Below are 22,139 nucleotides of genomic sequence, written 5' to 3'. Positions count from 1 at the left end.
GTATCAGGTAAAGGTATTAATAAAGGAACTTAGATTTTTTGGGACCACTAAATAATAAAATACTAAAAAATGTTCTGAACGTTTATATGGTTTTAAGTCCTTTTATATTATTTAAACTAGAAAGATTTGAAGGGTTCTGTCATATATCATGATTGGTAAAATATGGACATAACTAACAAAGTGTATGGACACAAATAGAATAAGGAAGTGAAAATCGCATCATAAAGAAAATGATGAAACTGTTCTTGCATCACTCTTCTGAGAAGGCCTAATTTCATTTGGCTGCCTTGCCAGTGGGTGTCATTGGTCATGAGGGAGACCCATCTTTAATACTAGATTTTCTTTTAAATTTCCAAACTTGGAAACAAAGTATAGTTACTGATTTTTACCCTAATTTTTATATTTGTAATATATAACATTTATAATCCTCTTTAGGAAGAAAGCTAGTAATAATTTAAAAAATTAATAACATAATTACGATCTCTAAAGATAGTATTTATTTTTATACGACTCTCTACCTCTATTCTTAGTAATTTAAATTTACTCTCATTTAATTTGAACTAATAATCTTATGAAAGTAGGTATTATTAGAATTCTAAGTTGATGGGTCTTATGGCCTGCTATGTAGCAGAGCTGGGATTTGAACCTAGGCAATATGTCTTCACAGCTCATGCTCTTAACCCTCTGCTTCACTGCCTACAAATGTGATTTTAGTATCAAGAATAATGATTTAGATTTTATTTTTAAGATTTTTATATGAATTGCTTATCCCTGACAACTTCAAATATACTGCTCCCTCAAGTTTCTGTTTATTATCTCCTAGTGTTACATATATTATTTTCTCAAGGAAGATGCCTTTCATTTTATAGTTGTACACTTTGTTATTGCAGCATCTAACAACCATGACAACAGCCATGAGTGTAGTAGGGGTAAGAGGTTTCTCCTTGAAGCTTCTCAGAAAAGGATGGGGAGAGTTTATTCTGAATAGTATATTTTTTGTACTTCTTTTTCTCTACCTTTTATTCCACATTGCTAGCTATAGAGATATTGTAATCATAATTCAATCTGGTTAATATGTTGGTTTCGGAATGTATTTTAAATTCCTATATATATTTAAGTACTTCTGACATTTTCAAATTCATAATATAATACATTTTCTGTCTATTAGGAGCTTACTTATTCTGTATCTTCAACTATTAAACAACCAATAGACAAAAAGAGACTTATGTCATGGGGGGGGATGGGAATTACAGAGCATGTGAATTAAAGTCATGCACCTTAAGGTGAGCCCTTATCAGATCTTACTCTGATCTTATATGAAATTCTAATGAAATTTATCTGGCTTACCAATCTATAGCAAACAATGGTTATATAATTCCATCCCCAAGGTCTAGAAATCTAAAATGCTCTGAAGACCAAAAGTTTTCTCTTAACCTATTTAGTGGCAAAACATGATCTAAACTGATAATAAGACTACTGATGATTTATAAAGACTCCCTCTTTATGAACCATCCCCCTTTTAATGTGAATATACATTGTGCTGGAGAAATTTTAACATGTTTATTATGGAATGCTGCATCAAACTTCACTGACATACCATATAACATATATTTGCATTGTAGTCTCTTTCTAAAATCCAAAATATTCTGAATTCTGAAATGTATCTGCTTTCAAGAATTTTGGTTAACGGATTATATACCTGTACAATCAAGGTGTAAAGTGACTACAGTACAAATGAGGTCTAAGGTATAGAACTAAGATTAATTAAGTAACTCAAGCAATGTGAGGAGGACTTTTAGTGTGGAGATATTTCTCAACTTGAGTAATATGGATCTCTTCTAAAAAAAATAGATCCCATTTTGGGAATCGCTGACTTTAGTTCCTCAAGTAGTTTTTTAAAGTCTTTTCATTTTTCTCTTTGAAAATGGTAAAATACATTTTTACACTGTTATTGAAATAAAAACACAAAATGAAAATTAACAAAATGTATGGTTCCCTGAGTATATACCCGTGAGACAACCTGAATTGAGAAACACTAATAGAGTGGCATATAGTCCTATATACTTAAGCAGCCCCTTACTCTTTATCAAGTCTTTGTTTATAATGATGGACCTGAATCGTAGTTAAATGGTTAAAATATCTTTATTTTAAGAGTATGGTTTTTTAAAAGGATGAGAACAAGTACCCTCTTTTTAAAAATTGCACTGAGTCTTTGATAACCACCTTCAACCTCCAGGAAAGTGTTCTCTACCTAATTCGAGTTGGGAATCCTTGTCATGAGCAACTGTTGCTGATAAGACTAAGTCAAATTCCTCTAGTGTGCTGAAGCAGAAGAAACTTAAGAACCAATGCTCTAAGAACGAATGCTCTTAAGTCTAAGATACAGGGTAATGTACATTAGAGATTTTGCCATCAGAAACTAATGTAAACATCTGTTTTCTAGCAGCATGGTGAGCTAAATGCCTGGACCAGGCTTTCTGCTGAAAACAACCTAAAATGCTGGATAAAATGCATCAGTGCTCTGGCACAAAAGTAAAGAATATTTAGACCAAACACTAATTGGAAACCTAGTGAGGTAAGCTGAGTGCCGAAGCTGGCTATTGCCTTGAGGGTATTTACCAAATCTAGTGAGCTTCTGTTTACATGGCCTTGTGGGGCTCAGGGATCAGGAAGCAAAGCCCAAACCCAACCAAGGTAAAACATCATGCATAAAATAGTCTTCCCCATTAACTTAGAGTTTCATATAGCTATACCTTCTAGGTACAAGAGTGATTCAGAAATTCTTTGACTTAGTGTCCCCAAGGATAACAAAAGTATCTTTCTAGAATATTTCTGCTAACTGGAAAAATTGAATTTCTACTGAAAATTTATTACCACAAACCAGCCCTCACACTAGTTTGCAGTCTGAATTCACACTAAACCTTATACTAAGATTTTTAAATGATCCTGGATTGTTACTGTTCCCAGGAACTTGTGTTGCTTAGAAGCAACACAAATCATCATCATCAGATAATTCCCATTGGTAAAGTTTTAATGAAAATGGTTAGCTTATAATAAAAATTTACGAACTAGCAATGGAAACAAGACACAATATAAGAGAATCAGCAAAATCAGACCCGCAGATAGTGCACATCTTGGAATTAACAGATGTAAAATATACAATATATTTAACATTCTGTGAAAGCTTAAAAATGAGGAAAAGAGCAAACACTCTGTAAAAGAATCAGTTTTAGAAATGAAAATATACTGTAATTGAAATTAAAATTCAAGGGATAGATAAAGCAGATAGACCCCAGTGAAGAAAAATTGATATAATGAAAGATAAATCTGAAGAAATTCAGACTGCAACACGGAGAGACAACAAAGTGGAAAATAGAGAAGAGGTTAATAAAAGGGAAATTTTAAAGAGAAAACAGAACACCTTCAAAGGACTATCAGGTTTCAATACCTAATGGAAATAGAAGACCATCAAATGATGTACTCAGTGAAAATAAATCTAACAACTATGACCTATTGTAGTTCAAGATAGAATTCTATAGCTAGCAAAAATATCTTTCAAGAACAAGAGCTAAATAAACACATGCTCAGAGAAATAAAATCTGAAAGTTCACTAGCAGACTGCTTTTTAAGTGGAAGGAAAAGGGTCATAGAAAGTCTGAGATTCAAGAAGGAATGATGATCAAAGATAGTGGTAAATGGTTATAACTAACATTTTCTGTTTAGGGGATTCCTTCATTATTTTGGGCAACACCTCTACCTCTATATAACGTAGCATTTTATGTTTTATGCTGAAAATTCTGTGCCTTAGTTTCCTTCTCATTTAGTCTCCGTCAAGCATTTCTTCTCACACCATTGTTAATATCAACCTAAGTAAAAGTGTTTTCCTCTAACCTTTTGGGAAATGATCTAAGAATTTCAATATGGAATTTTGTTTTTCTTGTCCTAGAATAGTATATCACTGTAACATTGAACATGGTACATAGAAACCTTTGTGAGATGAGTGAGCTGCACAGCCGTGGGAAAAATGGTACTTTTTTATCTTGAGCTCTCTTCTCGAGGTACTGCCATGGCCATCATACCCTGAAGCTCTAGACAAGGGTTCCAGAGTGATTGTACTGAGTTTATTTGAACTGTCCACTTTCAAAATTCTCCTTTGAGAAGAAACTCTGTTCTTTCTGAAATGTAGACAGTTTGGAGCCTTAACACAAATGTGTATTTTGCTAAATTGTCTTGTACATTTACCTACTTTTTTGGTAGCAATGTCTTAGTTTTAGAAAATTGGTTTATTAGTGGATATATTCATAACTTGGGTTATACTCATTATACACCTAAGAAATTAGAATATTTTTCAAATCCCAAGTCATATTCTCTTGACCTTAAGTGATTATTTTGAGTGACATTTATTATGTGTAACTATATGTGGTTCATTGAAGCATTGTTCTTAAAAGATTAATAAAAGGAAATGTTACTCTCTAGCCAAGATTTCCTTTTATTTCTTTGTTTTGCTTTATGAAGCAAACTTTCATACACATTATTAATGATCTGCTGCTGAATGGTTTAAATTCATTTTAAGTAGTTTCTCATAAAACTAGAATTTTCCAAATAAAATTAAATGTTTCTTGATTTTTGGTATGAAATATATAGACCTTTCTATTGTAATATTACATATTATATATTTTTGAAAATACTAAAATTATGCACAGCTGATGGGACACCTCGTCCAAAACATACGATGCTAACAAAAATAAATCTTAATAAGAATGCTAGAGTATTTTAAAAGATATATTAAATTTTTTTAATATATAAATAAAAAAACAGTCATTTTAGGATGAAAAGAAAAAGGTGGAAGTATCTTGATGGAAGTGTGTGTAAGAAAGGGTTGCAGATACAGGAGTATGCAGGCCAGAGTAAAATGCATAAAGATTTTTGAGAGAAGAGCTCATTAAGCACTTCCAGGAAAATGCATATGGCCAAACTGTGCTAAGAAGAGGAACATAGATTGAATGAGAATTGTGTACAGTACTGTATTTTCAGCAGCTCGCTGGTTTCTACTGTGTTAGTCTATTTCGGGTTCAGCTGTTGTTATTTAGTAGTACGAAAACACAGACTGAGAAAAATCATGTACAGACCAGTATGATTTTCACATTATACTAAATTGTTCCCCTATTTATCAGTGAGCTAATTTCATGTAACAGAAAAACTGGGTAACAGAATAGGCTGTACTAAGACTATAAGAAGTAGCTTCTGTTTTTGACTTGAGGCCTTTGATAAGTTTGTGACCTTTTTGTGATTTGATTTTTTGTGAAATGGAAATACTGTAACTAACTTAATCTACCACAACCTTTCCCCTTTGAGTTTATTTTAATTTTAAACTACAAAAATAATAAACACATTAAAGAAATACTGGAAAGTAGAAGGACAAAGGAAAAAAATTAACAAGTTACTAATATAAACCACTGTAACTATGGCCATGCCATCCTGAACATGCCCAACCCCATCCGATCTTGGAAGTTAAGCAGGGTTGGGCCTGGTTTATACTTGGATAGGAGACCACCTAGGAAGACTAGGTGCTGTAGGTGTAAAAAAAAACTAAAATAAAATAAACCACTGTTAATTTTTGTGTATTTTCTACTTTTATACCAGTTTTTAATAAACTTTTGTTTATTTCACAGTCTTCAAGACAGTCATCTTTAATGACCACTACATATTTAGTTTACTTAACAATTTTTATGTAAGTCATGTATTTTTCATAATTCTTGGATGAACATCTTTGTGTGTGGCGGGGTGTGTGTTGTGTAAAAGAGGGAGAAAATGAGGTGAGAAAATCTTTTTCCCTATATACTTTACATCTTAGGATAATAAGATTTTATCCTAAACTTGTAACTCAGAGGAATAATGTATTTTCAACCATCTAAATTAGTTTCTGCTGAGAATATCTGTCAATAGTATCTGTTATAAGTAGCATTGCTAAAATATAAATTCCTTAAGAGACTGAGTGTACTTTAATGGACAAAACGAATATTGAACTCAGCCTGGTTTATAATTTTGGCTTTAATGTTTATTAGTTTTAGAACCTTAGGCAAATGACTTAAGTCACTTCTATTTCCTTATTTATAACAGTGAATTTCAGTTTTCTGATTGTTACTAGTGAGGCTGTTTCCTACCATTAAGGATTTGTGTCTAAAAATAAAGGCAGGTATCACATCGCTTGTTACAGAGTGGACATACATGCTGACTGTAAGTTAATTTCAGTTTGAAATAATTATGATTTGAGTGCTTACTCACACCAACATTTTGTTAAGGTTTATTCGGAATACAAAAGTAAGACTTTCCCCTTATGGAATTCAGTCAGGAAGAAAGGACCATGCATAGAGCTAAGTAGTGATTCAGAATAAATAGAGATGATGTGTTTTAAAGTCTATAGAGTCTGTTATTATAGTAAAATCTCAGTAAATGTTAGCCATTGCTTTTTGGCACTCTAATTTCTATATGTAATTGAAGGTAACTAGAGATAAAGGTGAAAAGACAAAAGTGGACAGTTAGAAATTAGTTATTTTCTTCTTACACTAAATGCTGAATTTTTTTTTTTTAAAGCAAGACTTCAATGAATTTTCATCTATCATATTTTTAAAATTATGGGTAGAGAGACTTTGGTGGTAAATGAACGATTTGATCAGTTACATATAGGACAGGATGTCATCTCTGAAATATATTATGTGCATATATGCACGTGTGTGTGGTTTTCATAATTGAAATAGAAACCAAATTTGTTATAGTTTGATCTTTTCCTTTTTACAGTGTCTTAGTGTGTGAAGTTATAGAGACAGGTGTACGTGAGAGAGATGGGAACTAGATATGGAGAGAACAATGACAAAATTTAAAATGGATAGGATTGAGTCATTGGTACTCATAGGTAGTGTGTATATACTATTACCAGAATGATGTAGTGGTTAGAGTTTTGGTTCTGAAATCAGTCCACCTGAGTTTAAACTCTGGTGTTTCCAGTTACTGGTCAGGCAACCTCAAACAGGATGTTATCTCTCTGAGTCATTTTCTTCATCTATAAAATTGAGTTAATAATTGTGCCTGCTGATAGAGTTTAGTTGATGGTTAATTGATATATAGAATATAGTATTTAGCACAATGGCTGGCCCACAGATTAGTAACTAATGCTATTGATAATTAAGTGCTCTGAGACTACATCTACTAGTATCTACCAGAATCCAGATAGATTGTCCTACATCTAAAATTGACCACTTTTCATAATTCTTCGAATAACTTGCCAGCAAGATTTTAAGCAAAATAAAATTTTGGTGGTACTTCTCCTATTTCAGTTCCATAAGCATAAGTAGATTGAATAGGATAATGGAAAACAGAGGTTTTTCACTAAATTCAGAAATGAAATACTTTATGAACCACTGACAATGAATTAAATAGCACATTAGTTCTATCACTTTCCTCTTTGATCAGTTATTGTCCTAGGATAAGTGATTTGAACTGAAGTGTGCTTAAAAAGCAAAACCAATTTCTATTTGAGAAAATAGAAATTAAAAAGGATAGTTTAGAAATGGTTTTTTTCTCCTTGAAAATATAGTGACAGTTCAAACTTTATTAAGAGAATATCAACATTTCAGTGTCAGTACTTGATGAAATTATATAGAATGCAGTTAAAACTACTGGAATTTTTTTTTAAATACTTGAGTTTTCAAAGGAAACAATTTATAGTAAATATAATTTTGCTGATAGTGAATTTAGTGAAAGAAATTTTCTTTTGAATGATATGCTATAAATATTAGAAATGGTTTATAGTAAATATTTCAGATTTGCGAAAAGGGTTTATTTGGAATTATTGTTTAAGCAGCATTTTAAATTTGGTTATTTTCTGTATTGAGCCACATATATGACTATTATACTAAAGACAGATTCTTAAAATGCATAGATTATAAGGTTATAATTCAAAGAAATAGTCTGTTTTCAATAATAATTACTTATTAGGCAGTTACTTTGATCTGGGACTTTAATAAGTATTCAAAATACATTATTTAATTTTGTTTCTATCACCCATACATATGGTGCTATAATACTACATTTTATTTACAGTCATTTCAAATAATATGAAATGAGTTCCTTGCGTTATAACCTTTAGCGTCTTTGTTATACAAAGATTGTGCTTAAATATTATGTGGGATAATTGATTGCAAAATTTTTCTGATTTGGGGATATTTAAATATGTGTTTTCTTTTTCCATTAGCCTAAGAATCTTAGGCATTACACTGATTGATAATTGTTTCTTTTGTTGCAGAACTATAAGAGTAAATGGGTCCAATAATTGGAATGACTCCAGAAAAGAGAGCTGAAACTCCAGGAGCTGAAAAGTTTGCAGGATTAAGCCAGATTTACAAAATGGGAAGCTTGCCTGAAGCTGTTGATGCTGCCAGGCCAAAGGCCACTCTAGTGGACAGTGAGCCAGCAGATGATGAACTCACAAACTTGAACTGGCTTCATGAAAGTACTAATCTTCTAACAAACTTCAGCTTCGGAAGTGAGGGTCTTCCAATTGTTAGTCCCTTATATGACATAGAGGGAGATGATGTGCCATCCTTAGGACCATCTTGCTACCAGAACCCAGAAAAAATATCAGCAACTTCAAAGCCCCCATACTCCTTTAGTCTTCTGATTTATATGGCTATAGAACACTCTACAAATAAATGTTTGCCTGTCAAAGAAATTTATAGCTGGATTCTGGACCGCTTCCCATATTTTGCTACTGCACCAACAGGCTGGAAGAATTCTGTTCGAAATAATCTGTCCCTGAATAAATGTTTTCAGAAAGTGGAAAGAAGCCATGGCAAGGTCAGTGTTTATGAATATTGCTATATTTGGGGAAGTAGGGGAGAGTTAATTAACATGGAGACCTTAAAATATGGAGAAATCAAAGGAAGAAATAGCCAAGTCAGATTACTTCAGCTTGAGCGTAATTATATTCATTTGCTTTCATTTGAAATGTTTTTAAATTTCTGAAATATTGATATAAATCTAGCAGTCTACTGTAAATACATAAATTAGTTTTCTTAATGTTCCAACTTTGTATTAATTTCTATAGTGCTCCTGTCCTTTTATCAATATATTATTTTTATTTAATTTGACAACCTCTGCCTTATAATTGGAATGTAGACTATTTACATTAATTGATATGGTTAGATTTAAATTTGTTACCATGCTATTTGTTTTCTCTTTGCTCTGTTTTTTCCTTTTCCCCACTTGTCCTACCTTCTTTTAGGTGGAGTAATTTTTTATGATTCAATTTTATCTCTATTATTGGCTTATTAGCTATTACTTTTTTTTAGTGGTTACTATAAATTTTTCAATGTATATCTTTATAACAGTCTACCTTCAGATACTATTACACCATTTCATTTAGTTGACTAATTCTGATGTCCTATCTGGATCGATTCCTTTTTCTTGGAGGAGTTTATATAGTTCAGGTCTGCTAGCAATGAAATTTTTTTAAACCTTTTTGTAGAGGAGGGATATAGAACTTTAAGTCGACAGGTTTTTTTTCTAAGTACAGTAGTCCCCTCTTATCTGTTGGGGCATATGTTCTAAGACCCCCAGTTGATGCCTGAAACTGGATAGTATGGAACCCTATATACACATACCCATACACACATTTTTCCTATACATGCAAATTATGATACAGTTTAATTTATAAATTAGTCACAGTAAGAGATTAACAATAATAAATGGTAATATTATAGAATAATTAAATAATATATTGTAATAAAAGTTATGTGAATATGATCTCTTTTCTCTCTCAAAATATAGTACTGTACTTACCCTTCTGCTGTGATGATGCGAGATGATGAAATGTCTACGTTATGAGATAAAGTGAGGTGAATGATATAGGCATTGTGACTTAGCATTAGGCTACTACTGACCTTCTGAGATACATCAGAAGGAAAATCATCTGCTTTGGTGATCCTGGATCATTGAGCCATGACAACATTGATGGTTGGATCTCAAGATCAGATGATGTCAGTGGTTGGGAAAACTTAATATTTTCGGACCACAGTTGGCTAAGAGTAACTGAAACCATGGAAAGCAAAACCACAGATAAGAGGGAACTACTTTACTTTAAAGATGCTCTCTTGCCTTTGGGCTCGCATAGTTTCTAATGAGAAGTAGGCTGCCATTTTTATCTTTGTTTCTCTGTAATGCTTCATTTTTTACTGTCTTCAAGATTTTTCTCTTTATCACATTTTTCCGGCAGTTTGACTGTGATGCACCTAGGTGTATTTTTATTTTTATCCTGTCTAGGTTTTTCAGAGGTTCTTGGATCTATGGTTTGTTTTCTTATTAAATTTAGAACATTTTTGCTCATTATCTCCTCAAATATATTTTGTGGTTGACTTCCTACTTCTGGAACTCCAAGTAAAAATATGTTAGACTATTGCAGAAATGTTGCAAAAATCAGACCAGTGAGAAACCAACCACCACTTGGAGAGTTGGAGAACTCAGATTTATTATGCCGGCGGTCCCAGAACAGCTAGCGCCCTGAAGATCTGGGCCTTGAGCTCAGGAGCAACTTTGCTTTTATAGGACTTTGGCATGGGCCGATTGGTTAGTTTGTCCTCAGACGGTTACAGAGCACGGGAGTTGCTATGGGTTGCAAGCAGTTACATTTGTTATTTAGACAGAACAAGCAAAAGGGAGGATGAGTCTTTACTTAATTTCGAGGTCACCCTGCCCTACGGCCTATGCGGCAGCATATCTATAGAAGCAGAACAAAGAGCAGATTATAAGGTTAGTCTTTTGAGTGAAAATTCCTCTTCAAGACTACTTGCTATTGTCTCACCTCTTCGTTGCTCTGCCCCTCTTCCTATTTTATTCCTTTGTTTCAGTTTGGATAATTTCTATTGATCTTTCTACAGGTTCTTTCCTCTATTATGTTCATTCTGCTAATAAGCCTGATAAAAGACTTCTTTACATTTTTTTATTTCTAGCATTTGCATTTGCCTTTTAAAAAATAGTCTCTCTCTGCTAAAATTTCCCACTAGATCTAAAAACATATTAATCATAGTTATATTATCTGATATTTTCAATATCTGATCTATCTCTGGGTCTGATTTTTGATGATTATTTTACCTCCTGTTTTTGTATGTGTTTTATAATTTTGAATTGAATGTCAGTTGTAAAAGAATGGTAGAGACTGAGATAAGTAATATTTCTACCCTGAAATAGACATGCCTCTACTTCTGTCAGGTTGTTAGTGTGAGCAGGTATTGGTCAATCTAGTTAATAATTGTACTGGGATTGGGTTTTGTGGTTGTCATAGTTACCTTTAGTGTACCACAGGCTTCAAATTCCTACAGAGGTGGACTACTGATACTTTGTGCTTCGTGTGAGGACTAGAGCATCAGATAATTTTTCTCAGCATTTCTACTTTATCTTCATTTCTCAGCTTGTGCCACACTTGGGAGCAGGGAGGGAGTTTGGACATTTCTCTCTATGCTCTTGCCCCTCCCATAGCAATAGATTGTTATTGCTTATTTCTTGTTGTAAGGCTTTCAGTGTGTAGCGTGGTTTTCCTAGTTCTTCTGGTCATGTTTTAGTCTTAAGCAGATTCTATATGCCTATGCCTCAGTAGTGGGTCTTTTTAGGAGCGGACAATCTCTCCCATCTACTTGGAGTGGAATCTAGAGTTGCACTCATTAATAACCAGTTAGCTATCTAAATGTGGCTAGTGGTTGGCATATCGGACAGCACAGATGTAGGATATTTCTGACGTTGTAGAAAGTCGTATTGGACAGTGCTGTTCCATAGCTCAGGCCAATTTCCTGCTCATTCCTGTCACGGTAGGTAAACTCTGGCTAATATCAGTGGGAGGTCTTGGGTACAAGTGAGTGACCATTTTCTTTCTCAGTGGCAGCAGATTTCTGCTTTGTATCTTCAGAGGATCTGGGCATGAGTAGATTTTCTGCCCAACTAATGACACCTGGCACATTGCCTAGTGTCAGTGAAGTGTGAAGATAACTTAGTTTTGCACTTCTCTCCTGGCAGCAGCCAATCCTTTGCCTGGGACTGAGGTGGGTAGAGTATCTGTCCTATAGCAATACCTGATCTCACCTTATGCTCATCAAGGCCTGGAGCATAGGTGAACTTTGCCTGATATCTTTGCTCCAGCCACAAACCTTGGTAGATTCTGGATATCTATCTTCATCTCCATCGGTGTCTCTTTTAGGTCTCCTGCCCTGCTTACAATGTTCCTCTGGAGCACTGATAGAGACCCAAGGGAAAATACTGGCTAGTGGATGCAGACTTTCTGTCTAGAGTGTCAAGGAGGCTAAATTATCTTGCTAGTTCACACTTGGCTTTTAAGAATTTATTAAATTTTGAGTAGATTTTTTTTTTTTTACCTTCTTTTGTGACTGCCATTTCTTCCATGCTCTGCCACAGGTAAAACAGTTCATATATTCCATCTCTCCTCACAGGACCCTGTCTCACTTTAGAATTCATTTCTTTCCATTGCCTTGCAGCCTTAGCTCTCAGATAAGCTCACAAAAAAATTATGATTTTGCACATCATTTTACTTTTTTCTTGTTAGGCTAGGAGTGATGTTCTCTTATGGCTTTCTGTACCCTAAGTGGTAGCAGAAGTCTCCTATTCTTATTTGGAATAAAAGTTAAAAGAGTAAATCATTATATTTTTAGGTGACTGAAGGATTTTCTAGGATTGTGCTATTCAATCTTGAATGTACTGATCACCTGGGGAGTCTTATTAAAATGTGGATTATGAATTCAACAAACCCAAGATGGAGACTAAGGCTCTCATTTCTAACAGGTTCCCAGGTGATCCTGATTCCATGGACACACCCTGACTAGCAAGACATCAGGACACATCATCATCTTATAGTTAACTTAGAGGAGGTTGTATTAGTTACCTATTACTATATAACAAACTGTTACGTTACACATTCTGTGCTATACATAGAGTATGTACGAAGTTTGAATATGTACTGGGCCATTTAAAAAGCCTCAGGAATTTCAAAGGATTAATCTCTGTTATAGTCAGCTCAAAGATGGCCCCCAAATAAGTTCTGCCTTTCATATTCATGCCTTTGTAGAGTCTCCTCCAATGCCGACTTACATAACAAAGAGGATTTTGTGAAAATGATGGAGCGTGCCTTTTGAGGCTAGGTCATAAAAACATGGCTTCCATCTTGAACCCTTAAATAACTTGTTATATTGGAAGCCAGCTCCTATATCCTAAAGACACTTAAGTTGCCCTGTGGAGAGGTCCATGTTGTATGGAAATGAGGCCTCCTACCGATAGCCATGTGAATGAGCCATCTTAGAAGCAGATTCCCCCGCCCCAGTCTAACTTTCCTTTCAGATGACTGATAATGTTGGAAATATTAGATAGATCCTTTCCAACGTGCATCATGAGATTTTATTTTTTAATTATGTCATTTAATTATTTTCTAGTGTATATTTACACATGATGGGAAATAAAAGATGAACTGTCTACTAGGTATTTAGAAATATGGTACATAAATAGTAATGATATTGTGGGATGAAAGCTCTAAATGTGGAATTCAGCACTGATTTTTCAGTATAAGAATCTAGGAAAAGAAGGGTATAATGAAAACCAAGAAAGGTGAGTTTAAGTTTGAATGAGTAATAGTGTCAAATGTTGCAGAAAACTTGAAAATGATTGGCTAAGATGAAGTCATTGAGACAAATAGCAGCCAAAATATTAGGATTCAAAATATATAAGCAGTGGTGTGCTGGTAAATGTTAAAGAATTGAGTGGGGATAGAGATTTATCTTTTGCAGATTTCCAAGGTATGAACATTTCCATCATGGCCAGTCTCAAGCTACCAACCTTAAATGTGAAGTTGATGAGATGTTTACAATCGGCATAGCACTGTGTATTAAGGAACTCATATAATTCAATAAGAAAAAGAAAACCTTATACAGCCATGCCACCCCAAACATGCCCGATCTCATCTGATCTCGGAAGCTAAGCAGGGTCAGGCCTGGTTAGTACTTGAATGAGAGACCACCAAGGAATACCAGGTGCTGTAGGCATTTAAAAAAAAAAAAAAACCTAATAGAAAAATGAACAGTTCACAGAAGAGGAAATATAGATGGCCAACAAACATATGTAAAGACGTTTATCCTTATTAGTAATCAGGGACATACAAATTAAAAAAACAAAAGATCAGTTTTTACCTATTAGCATGTAAAAATTCAATGTTTGATAATATCAAATTAGAAGAAATGAAGAAATAAACATCAGTAGCTTCACACTTGATTACAAAGGAGTGTAAATTAGTATTATCATTCTTGAGGGCAACTTGGCAGAAGTTAGAATTGGGAATGTGCATTTTTTTAATCTAACAGACCAGATTCTGATTTCTTCCCTAGAGTAACTTTCATACTTTCATGCAAGGAGATATATATAAGAATATTCACTGTGATGTTTGTATTAAAAGTTGTAGAACAACATGTCCAATATGGTAGGATTTGTAGTAGTGATCAAATGAGACTTGTTCTTATCCATAATTTTTAAATGTGTGCGTTATTCCCGAGGGTTTTTGAATGCTCAGAGAAAAAAAGAAATTAAGGAAGTGAGAGCTAGCAAATGGGAAAGCACAGAGTCTAGAGCATAGTGGTAAAAAGAAAAAATCATGTTATGAGATAAGAATACGAGGATAAATACAGAAATTGTTACATATTGGAACAAAACTTAAGCTATCACCACAAGTCAGAGTGGGAGGGAAGGTGATGGTCTTCACAAATATCAATAGACTACTGCTCAAATTTGGACAGAAAGTGACACATTCAAGTAGGATTGAGAATGTTTATGGATATTTTTAATTTTATGAAATACTTCTTGAATCAAAGCCCCAAAATGACAGTATTTCTCTACCAGTCTGCAGAACGCAAGGAGGTTGCACTAACTTCCATTAAATGTTAGAAATGAATTTGGCAACCTTGACAGCACTTTTCTGATGAATAGCTGTTATGCAGAGATGATAATCTCAAAAAGAAGGCAAAATGACAAGGTCTGGCTCGAATTACAAAGTGGTAATGATACCAAATCAGCTGATATAGCTTCTGTTTAGATTTTTCCCTATTATCCATACCATAGTTACTACTCTCAAAAGACAGGTCTAAAAATCAGTTTGTTATTTATCTGGCTCGGGATTTTAAAGTCACAAAAGTTAGACATGATGTGTTTTTGTTTTGTTTTTGTTTTAATGTTTTAAATGTTAACATCCAAGTCTTTTATCTACTTTCTAAATTTTTATAAAGCCAAACTAACACATTGTAACTGTAAGATTTTAGCTGGAAAACATGAAATTAGACATTTTACCTAACTTAGTACAATTTTTGTTTGTACATTTGTATGGCAATGACTTGTTTCAGTAGCTAAATCCCAGGAAAAAATGTCATGCCACTGTAAAAATTCATGCTATAAGCAAGAGTTATGAATACTCTTTTTTAATTAGTTAATTCTTTTTAATTCAGTGGTTCTAAAAACCACAGTAAAGGTTATCAAAGGGGGGAAACTATTAAAATATACAGAGCAAGTACATAACATTTCAGGAGTAGTGAACGTTGCCTCTTCTCACAATCTATTCTTTACAACTTCCATTAAGATAAACCTTTTTAAAGTTCAGTTCTTATATTCCTCATTTCTTCAAAACCTTCAGTGGTTCTCTACCAAAGAAGTCCAGAAGCCTTAGAGTTCCAAAATGCATAATAGTAAATGAAATAATGCACATTTCCTGTTTCCATTGCACAAAAGATTTATCTTGTTCTAAGCGAATTTAGTTTAAAACAATTCTTAACTTCTAAAGCTCTTTATTATTTGTTTTCTATCTAAGTACAATAATAAGGAGACAAAGTTTTTAGGTGCGAGTTAGTTAAAAGTAAGTTTCTTTTTGCTGTAGATTCTAAAACAGATTAACAAAGGCATAGGTTTATCTCTTATTACTGCTAGTTCATGACCAGACCCAGTGAAAGGAAGTACTGCCATGGTAACATAAACCAGACTGTTATTTGGAGACCTTATTCAAGATACTTAACTTCCCTGAACTGCAAGTTTTTAGTACCAGTTCTTCTAATTTGCTGTTTCAAGGAAATGGCAATTCTACCACAATCAAAACAATTTGCAACTCTCACTATTTTTAAACCTACAGAACAGTGTTCTTTCATTATGCTATTCTGCTATAATAATTATGACATATTCAAAATTAAAAGAGCCTCAGTAATACACTAATATTACCTTGAAAAAGAGTTTGGGAAATGAAAGCACAATAGAATTTGAAAAGTAGTCTTGAACTATATAGTTTCTAGGAGTGTAATCTCAGGAATACCAAGATAGAACATGGCTAGAATTATTAAAATAATTGTCTTAGTCAATATATGAATAATAAATCATGCATATTATTTCTCTATGAAACAGAATGATGCTGTGAGTGCTAACATTTTAAAGTTTTATTTCTCTATCATCAAAACACATTTATCATTTGGACCAAGTGACTGAATATATATCTAATATAAGAAGTTTCATCATTTAATCTAAAAATACATTTGTAATACTTGACTTCCTTTGGGGAAAAAGACAAAATTTCAAATACTTCTTTAGCATAGCTCATGTGATATCTTGCCATTGAAGGCCGGGAAAAAGTTTCATCTGGAATATAGTATATTTCTTTCTATATTACAGTGTGATATGACACCCATGGTTTTTCTTTTCCTGTGTATTTAAGTTGCTAGGGTGTTAAAAACTGCCTAACACTCAATTACCATACTTTTCCTCAAACAAGAGCTTTTTCCCTTCCAAATTTAGTTTATCCTTTGTTCTTCACTACCTAACTTTTGTCTTTTTTTCAGAATTGATTTTTGTTCTTACTGATTTTTTAAAACTCCTTCAACTTTTAAAAGTAAAGGAGTAGGAATATACAAATGCCGATTTCAGAATAATCCCTTAATATTTATTTTGCAGCTCCATGTCACTCATATAAATTACCTTCTTTTTTAATTTTTTAAATGCCTACAGCACCTGGTATTTCTAGGTGGTCTCACATCAAGGTACTAAACAGGCCCGACCCTACTTAGCTTCCGAGATCAGAGGAGATTGTGCATGTTCAGGGTGGCATGGCCATAGACTAAATTACCTTCTTTGAATCTCTTCACAACTCAGTCAAGTGACCTGGTTTCTTATTTTATAAGTAAATTATGAATAAGATGACTAACTCTTAGAGATTAAATGATTTGTCCAATATCACATAGCCAATCAATAAGCAGCTTTAAGGACCTCAGTTTTTAAACCTGCAGAACAGTGTTCTTTCATTATGTCATTCTGCTATAACAATTATGACATGATATTCAAAAATAAAAAAGCCTCAGTAATACACTAATATTACCTTGAAAAAAAGTTTGGGAAATGGAAGCACTCTGAAATTCATCATGTTAAATCTTCAGCATCATAATAGTTTATATCATATAGGATTTTATATGGGCAAAAAGTAGAGGAACAGAAAACATGTAAATATTATTGTTGTCTAAATAAATTGTTAATGTACTTTTAAAGTAATTCAAATTTTAAGAAATGGTTTTGAAATAGAAAAATTAGCAGTTTGAATCTCACTCATCTCATTAATTAGTTCTGAGTTTCTGAGAAGTTTTGTCTATCACAGGTGGGAGAGGGGACTGGTTATGCCTTATATTTAATTTTCAATATTTGTAGAGAAAAAATATCTAGTAGCCAACATTTATCGAGTGCTTATGTGTTTGGCAGTGTTTAAAGCTCATTATGTGAATTAACTTATAATACAGTAATTCTTGAAGTTGGTGCTATTTTATATGTATATTTTGAGCATACTAATATACAGAGAACATAGACATTTTTCTAAAGGTTAAACAGCTGTTAAGTGATAGAGCCAGGATTCCAAAGTAAGCCATCTTTGGAGATGGCTCCAAGGCTCCAAGGCTTGTACTCTTAACCACTCTACAAATAGCTCCAGGGAAGTGGGGTAAGGTTACAGTTGGACTTCCGCCTTACATGGCTATGAAGTGCTGCGTGTAAACTGTGTGGATGTGGTACGTTTGTAGGGATATGCTTGTAATTGGGCTTCTGTTAAGGATGTGCAGAGGTAGGGATGTTCAGCAAAGGTTTATCCTGAAGAAAGTGTTAGCAGGTGATAGACAGTTCCTAAAATTCAGTTATTTCGTTTCACTAGCTCAGTGTGTGTATAACATACTGATAGTTTTTTAGAATATTGTCTTGAATTTATTTATCAATTCCATTCTTTTTCTGATTCCTAGTTTATCAAGTTATCAATTTTCTTTTTATATAATCTTATGTAATATGTCTATATTATATAATAGTATGTAATTTTCATTCTCCGTTTTTCCTCCTAGATATGATAAAAGCTTGTTTCAAATTATTTCAGTTCTGGTTTAAGAATGAGAGTGTTCGAGGATATATAAATTTGCCTTTAAGTAGAGCTATGGCGACATCGGTTTAGTTTTGATATCACAATGTTTCTTATACCCTTAATTTACTAGATAATTTGTAATTGTAGCTTAGAAATCTTTTCGGTCCAGAAGTGTATAAATTTCCAAGTGTTAGGGAATTTTGTTGTTATTGGGATTGTTAATTTTTTTTTCTTCTTGTACTAGAGTCTAAAATTATGATCTTTAAAAGGGAATTTATTTTTCTTTATGGCATGATCATTGTAGATTTTTCCCATTAATAATTGGGAATATATTCTACAAGAGTTCGTTAATTACATCAGTTTTTCTCTTAGGTAATCCGTAGGACACTAACTCCTCCAGTGTTGCCTGAAAGAGATTCTGTGTCAGATAACTTTGGGAAACCACATAAAGCAGGTTTAATTATAGCAGCACTACTTAGATCCCTTAATCTGCTAATGTGTAGTATGACCTAAGAAGGAGGGAGATAAAATATGCAGCATTTTCAAACCTATTCAAGGAAATTATCATATAGCTTGGCCTATTCTCTGCATGTTAGATAATATTAGTGACGTTCTTCAGGTATCTTGTCCACTTACCTTCTTGGTAAGCTGTTCCTTCATATTATTGGAATTGTGGATCAGGCAGGCCCTTCTTTCAGGCACTTCGCATTCGTAATTTAGCAGGCACTTTTATTTATATGTTCTCTAGTTTCCAGTAATCATAAAAATTTCATTATTTTTAGATTCTGTTGATTATTTCAGTGGCATCTGGGCTTATGTGCTCATCGCCATATTATCCAGAAGTTCCTCAAATGTTGTAACTTAACCATCTTGAGGGAAGGAATGATGCTTCTTCCTCTATTTTTTACAGGAGTCTTTTCCATACCTCACTCATTTCCCATGTTTTTCATTAAATTGTTTGTGTTTTAAATATAAACTTATTTTAAATGGGAACTTAAAACATTACTGTTAATGTCATTAAAAGTAAAAATTATTCTTTGATGCCTCACCTAGTATCATATTCTTTAATACTTTTTGAGAAATTATGCTGTATAGAAAGTTTAATTTTTCCTATTTTTTGTAACAGTAATAATAATGGCTAACATTTATTGACATCTTAGTGTGTGGAGGAGCACCTTGTACTGTCCTCCATGCTGTTCACTGCACACCTTGGAGTTGTACCATTCTCACAGACTGTGATGTGAATGGGACTTCCTGGAGTTCTGCATTCCTGTGGCCCTATGTATACTGCCAGGCACTGTGCAGTATACTTTATGTATAATTTAACAATCCTATGAGTATCTGTAGGTACTGTTACTATCCTACCTTGCAAATGAGAGAATAATGGCCCAGAGGGATAGAGATTAGTTAACTTTTCTAAGGTCACACTTCAGGTAAATGGCAGAGTTTGAGTTAAGAACCCAGGCAGTTTGCCTCCAGGGCTTTAAATCGTGGTGATTACCTAGCAAGTTTCATCCTTTGCATTGTATTCCAAAGGTACAATAGGAGGTTTTTTCCTCATACATTTATTAAAAACATTCAGATACTGATGTGTATGTCTTAAAGTTCCAGGTTATTAATTCTTGTGTATTTTATTCTAGGTTAATGGAAAAGGTTCTTTATGGTGTGTTAATCCAGAATATAAACCCAACCTTATGCAGGCACTGCAGAAGCAACCTTCTTCCTCAGCATTAACATTTTACACCCCTCCTGCATCTCCACAAAGGTACAGGATCTTCCATATAACTGTCAGTGGTGATTTATAAGATTTCCTTGTATGAGATGGAGAAACTTAAAAACAAGTTGTAGGGGTTTGAGGTTTTTTATTGTATAATTATTTATGGATAAGACATTAGCCTAAGGGATTTTTACTTATAATCTTAATTTGTGTTCTTAGGAAACAGGATATTGGATAGGTAAGAACATAAATTCTGGAAAATGTAGTCAATACTGAATATATTATAACAACTCTAAAGAAAGTTATATGATTTCAGGTACAAATGGTTAAATCATTTTATTTGCCTGCAATAATGTTGACCTAAAGATGTGAGATATTAAAAGTATATTTAATAATTTTAAAATAAGATATTAACAGTTTGTCATTGTAACATTTTGTTTTGTTTTTGCTGGCAAATATAATTGTAATGTATTTCCTTGGCTCTTGCTTTCAAACTCAGTGACTCTTATTGGTCTTAGGGCTTTCTCATTTTAAGTCACATCTGAAAATAATATGACCTCCTTAAATCTAATTTTGTTTCATTTTCCTAAAGAGGCCTTCATAATCTTTTTGAATTATGTACATTCATTTGAGTTAAAAATGCCACATTTTGCCAAGATACTTTTAAGGGTAGTCTATAATGCTTAATAATTTTTTTTAATGTAAAGCTTTTTAATATATAAATGGAAATTTTCAAACATACACAAAAATACAAAGTTATAATGAGCTCCCAGCTGCAACAATTATCACCATTTCATATACTGATTAATTTCTTAAAGTATTATAAATTTTAGAGGTGTGATGGTAACTGAAATAGTAAAAAATTAGTAAGGCTAAAGTTGAAATGTCATTAATATATATGTGTATATATGTACTTTTGAGATTTTTAAGTAGATAGAAGGATCATTGTAATAAGAACTACTGAGTGGTTTATCTTTATCAATGAAATCTAGAAAAGAATTTATCAGTGTTTATATCCTCATCATTTGAGAGTCAGTATCTTCTTTATTAGTTAATGTTGGTGCTTATGTTCCAGTTAAAAAATAATAATAATTTAGAAACTAATGGTAAGCTCTGGGATGGTCACTTATGTGTTTTATTTAGCTATGCTGTGTTTTTATTAAGATTAAATGAGAGAATTGGCGCAATATTTGTATACCATCAAAAGCATACTTTAATGCGCCTTTGATATGTTGCATTTTCATGTTTATATTTTTTAGCTTTATCATATGTTTAGAGGTAAATAAAGATGATTTTGTGGATTAAAAACAGGTAGATAAAACAATGACAGCATAAAGATTATAATCTATGACTTTAAAACATTACCTTAATACTTTTAGAAACATTTTCTCTTTTTCATTTTTTGGCAAAATGACAGTTCCTTCTGACATGCCTTTGTGTAGTCCTTTCCTGTCATAATTAGTAAGTCTGAAGATGAGAATGTGATACAGTGTACATAAAACCGTGACTAAGAAATAGACTTTTAATTTAGTTAGCAAAGCAGATTTTTTTTTTATACTATCACAAACTCCAAAAAACAGAAATAGTTTGTCTCAAAAGTATTTTAATTTTTGGAATTAAAAAAAAAATACTGGCCTCTTTTCATGAACATAGAAAGTTGAATTTGATAATAATATTTACCAATAAAATCAGGAACTTACCTATTTTCCATCATTACCATGAAGTCCTCCTCAAACATTTGTTTTAATAAACACTTTCATTTCTATGGTAACACCTGTAGTGATGTTATATCAAACTTAAGCATCCAACACAACACCAAATAGTGACTATTGTGTACTGTCTATTGTTCCAGGCATTTTAAATGCATTATTCTTATTTAATTAGCACAGCAACCCGATGTGGGGAGGTTTAATTATTCCTATTTTACAGATTAATTATTTTGCCTAAGAATATCCAAATATTAAATAT

At 33.0% G+C, this 22,139-nt stretch overlaps 1 protein-coding gene and 3 pseudogenes across 7 annotated transcripts in view; 3 read left to right on the top strand and 1 right to left on the bottom strand.

The window, feature by feature from the left end:
• FOXN2 (forkhead box N2) overlaps positions 1-22,139 on the top strand; it is a 55,572-nt gene that overhangs the window by 22,477 nt on the left and 10,956 nt on the right. For 5 of the 7 annotated variants that reach the window (XM_006909610.3, XM_015587615.2, XM_015587616.2 and 2 more), the window contains 2 exons: positions 8,303-8,853; positions 20,095-20,219. In XM_006909610.3, the coding sequence (XP_006909672.1) occupies positions 8,317-8,853; positions 20,095-20,219 (662 nt within the window). In that variant the 5' untranslated portion in view covers positions 8,303-8,316. Of the gene's footprint in view, positions 1-2,443; positions 2,576-8,302; positions 8,854-20,094; positions 20,220-22,139 lie in introns of those variants that run through there. The other 2 variants (XM_015587613.2, XM_015587612.2) reach the window with 2 other exon arrangements.
• On the top strand, positions 5,461-5,579 carry LOC112477960 (annotated as a pseudogene).
• On the top strand, positions 13,972-14,090 carry LOC112478026 (annotated as a pseudogene).
• Positions 17,065-17,183, bottom strand: LOC112478065 (annotated as a pseudogene).

Source organism: Pteropus alecto, unplaced genomic scaffold (assembly GCF_000325575.1).
Source record: "Pteropus alecto unplaced genomic scaffold, ASM32557v1 scaffold131, whole genome shotgun sequence".
NCBI classification, from domain to species: domain Eukaryota; kingdom Metazoa; phylum Chordata; class Mammalia; order Chiroptera; family Pteropodidae; genus Pteropus; species Pteropus alecto.
This window is presented reverse-complemented; position numbering and strand designations above follow the sequence as displayed.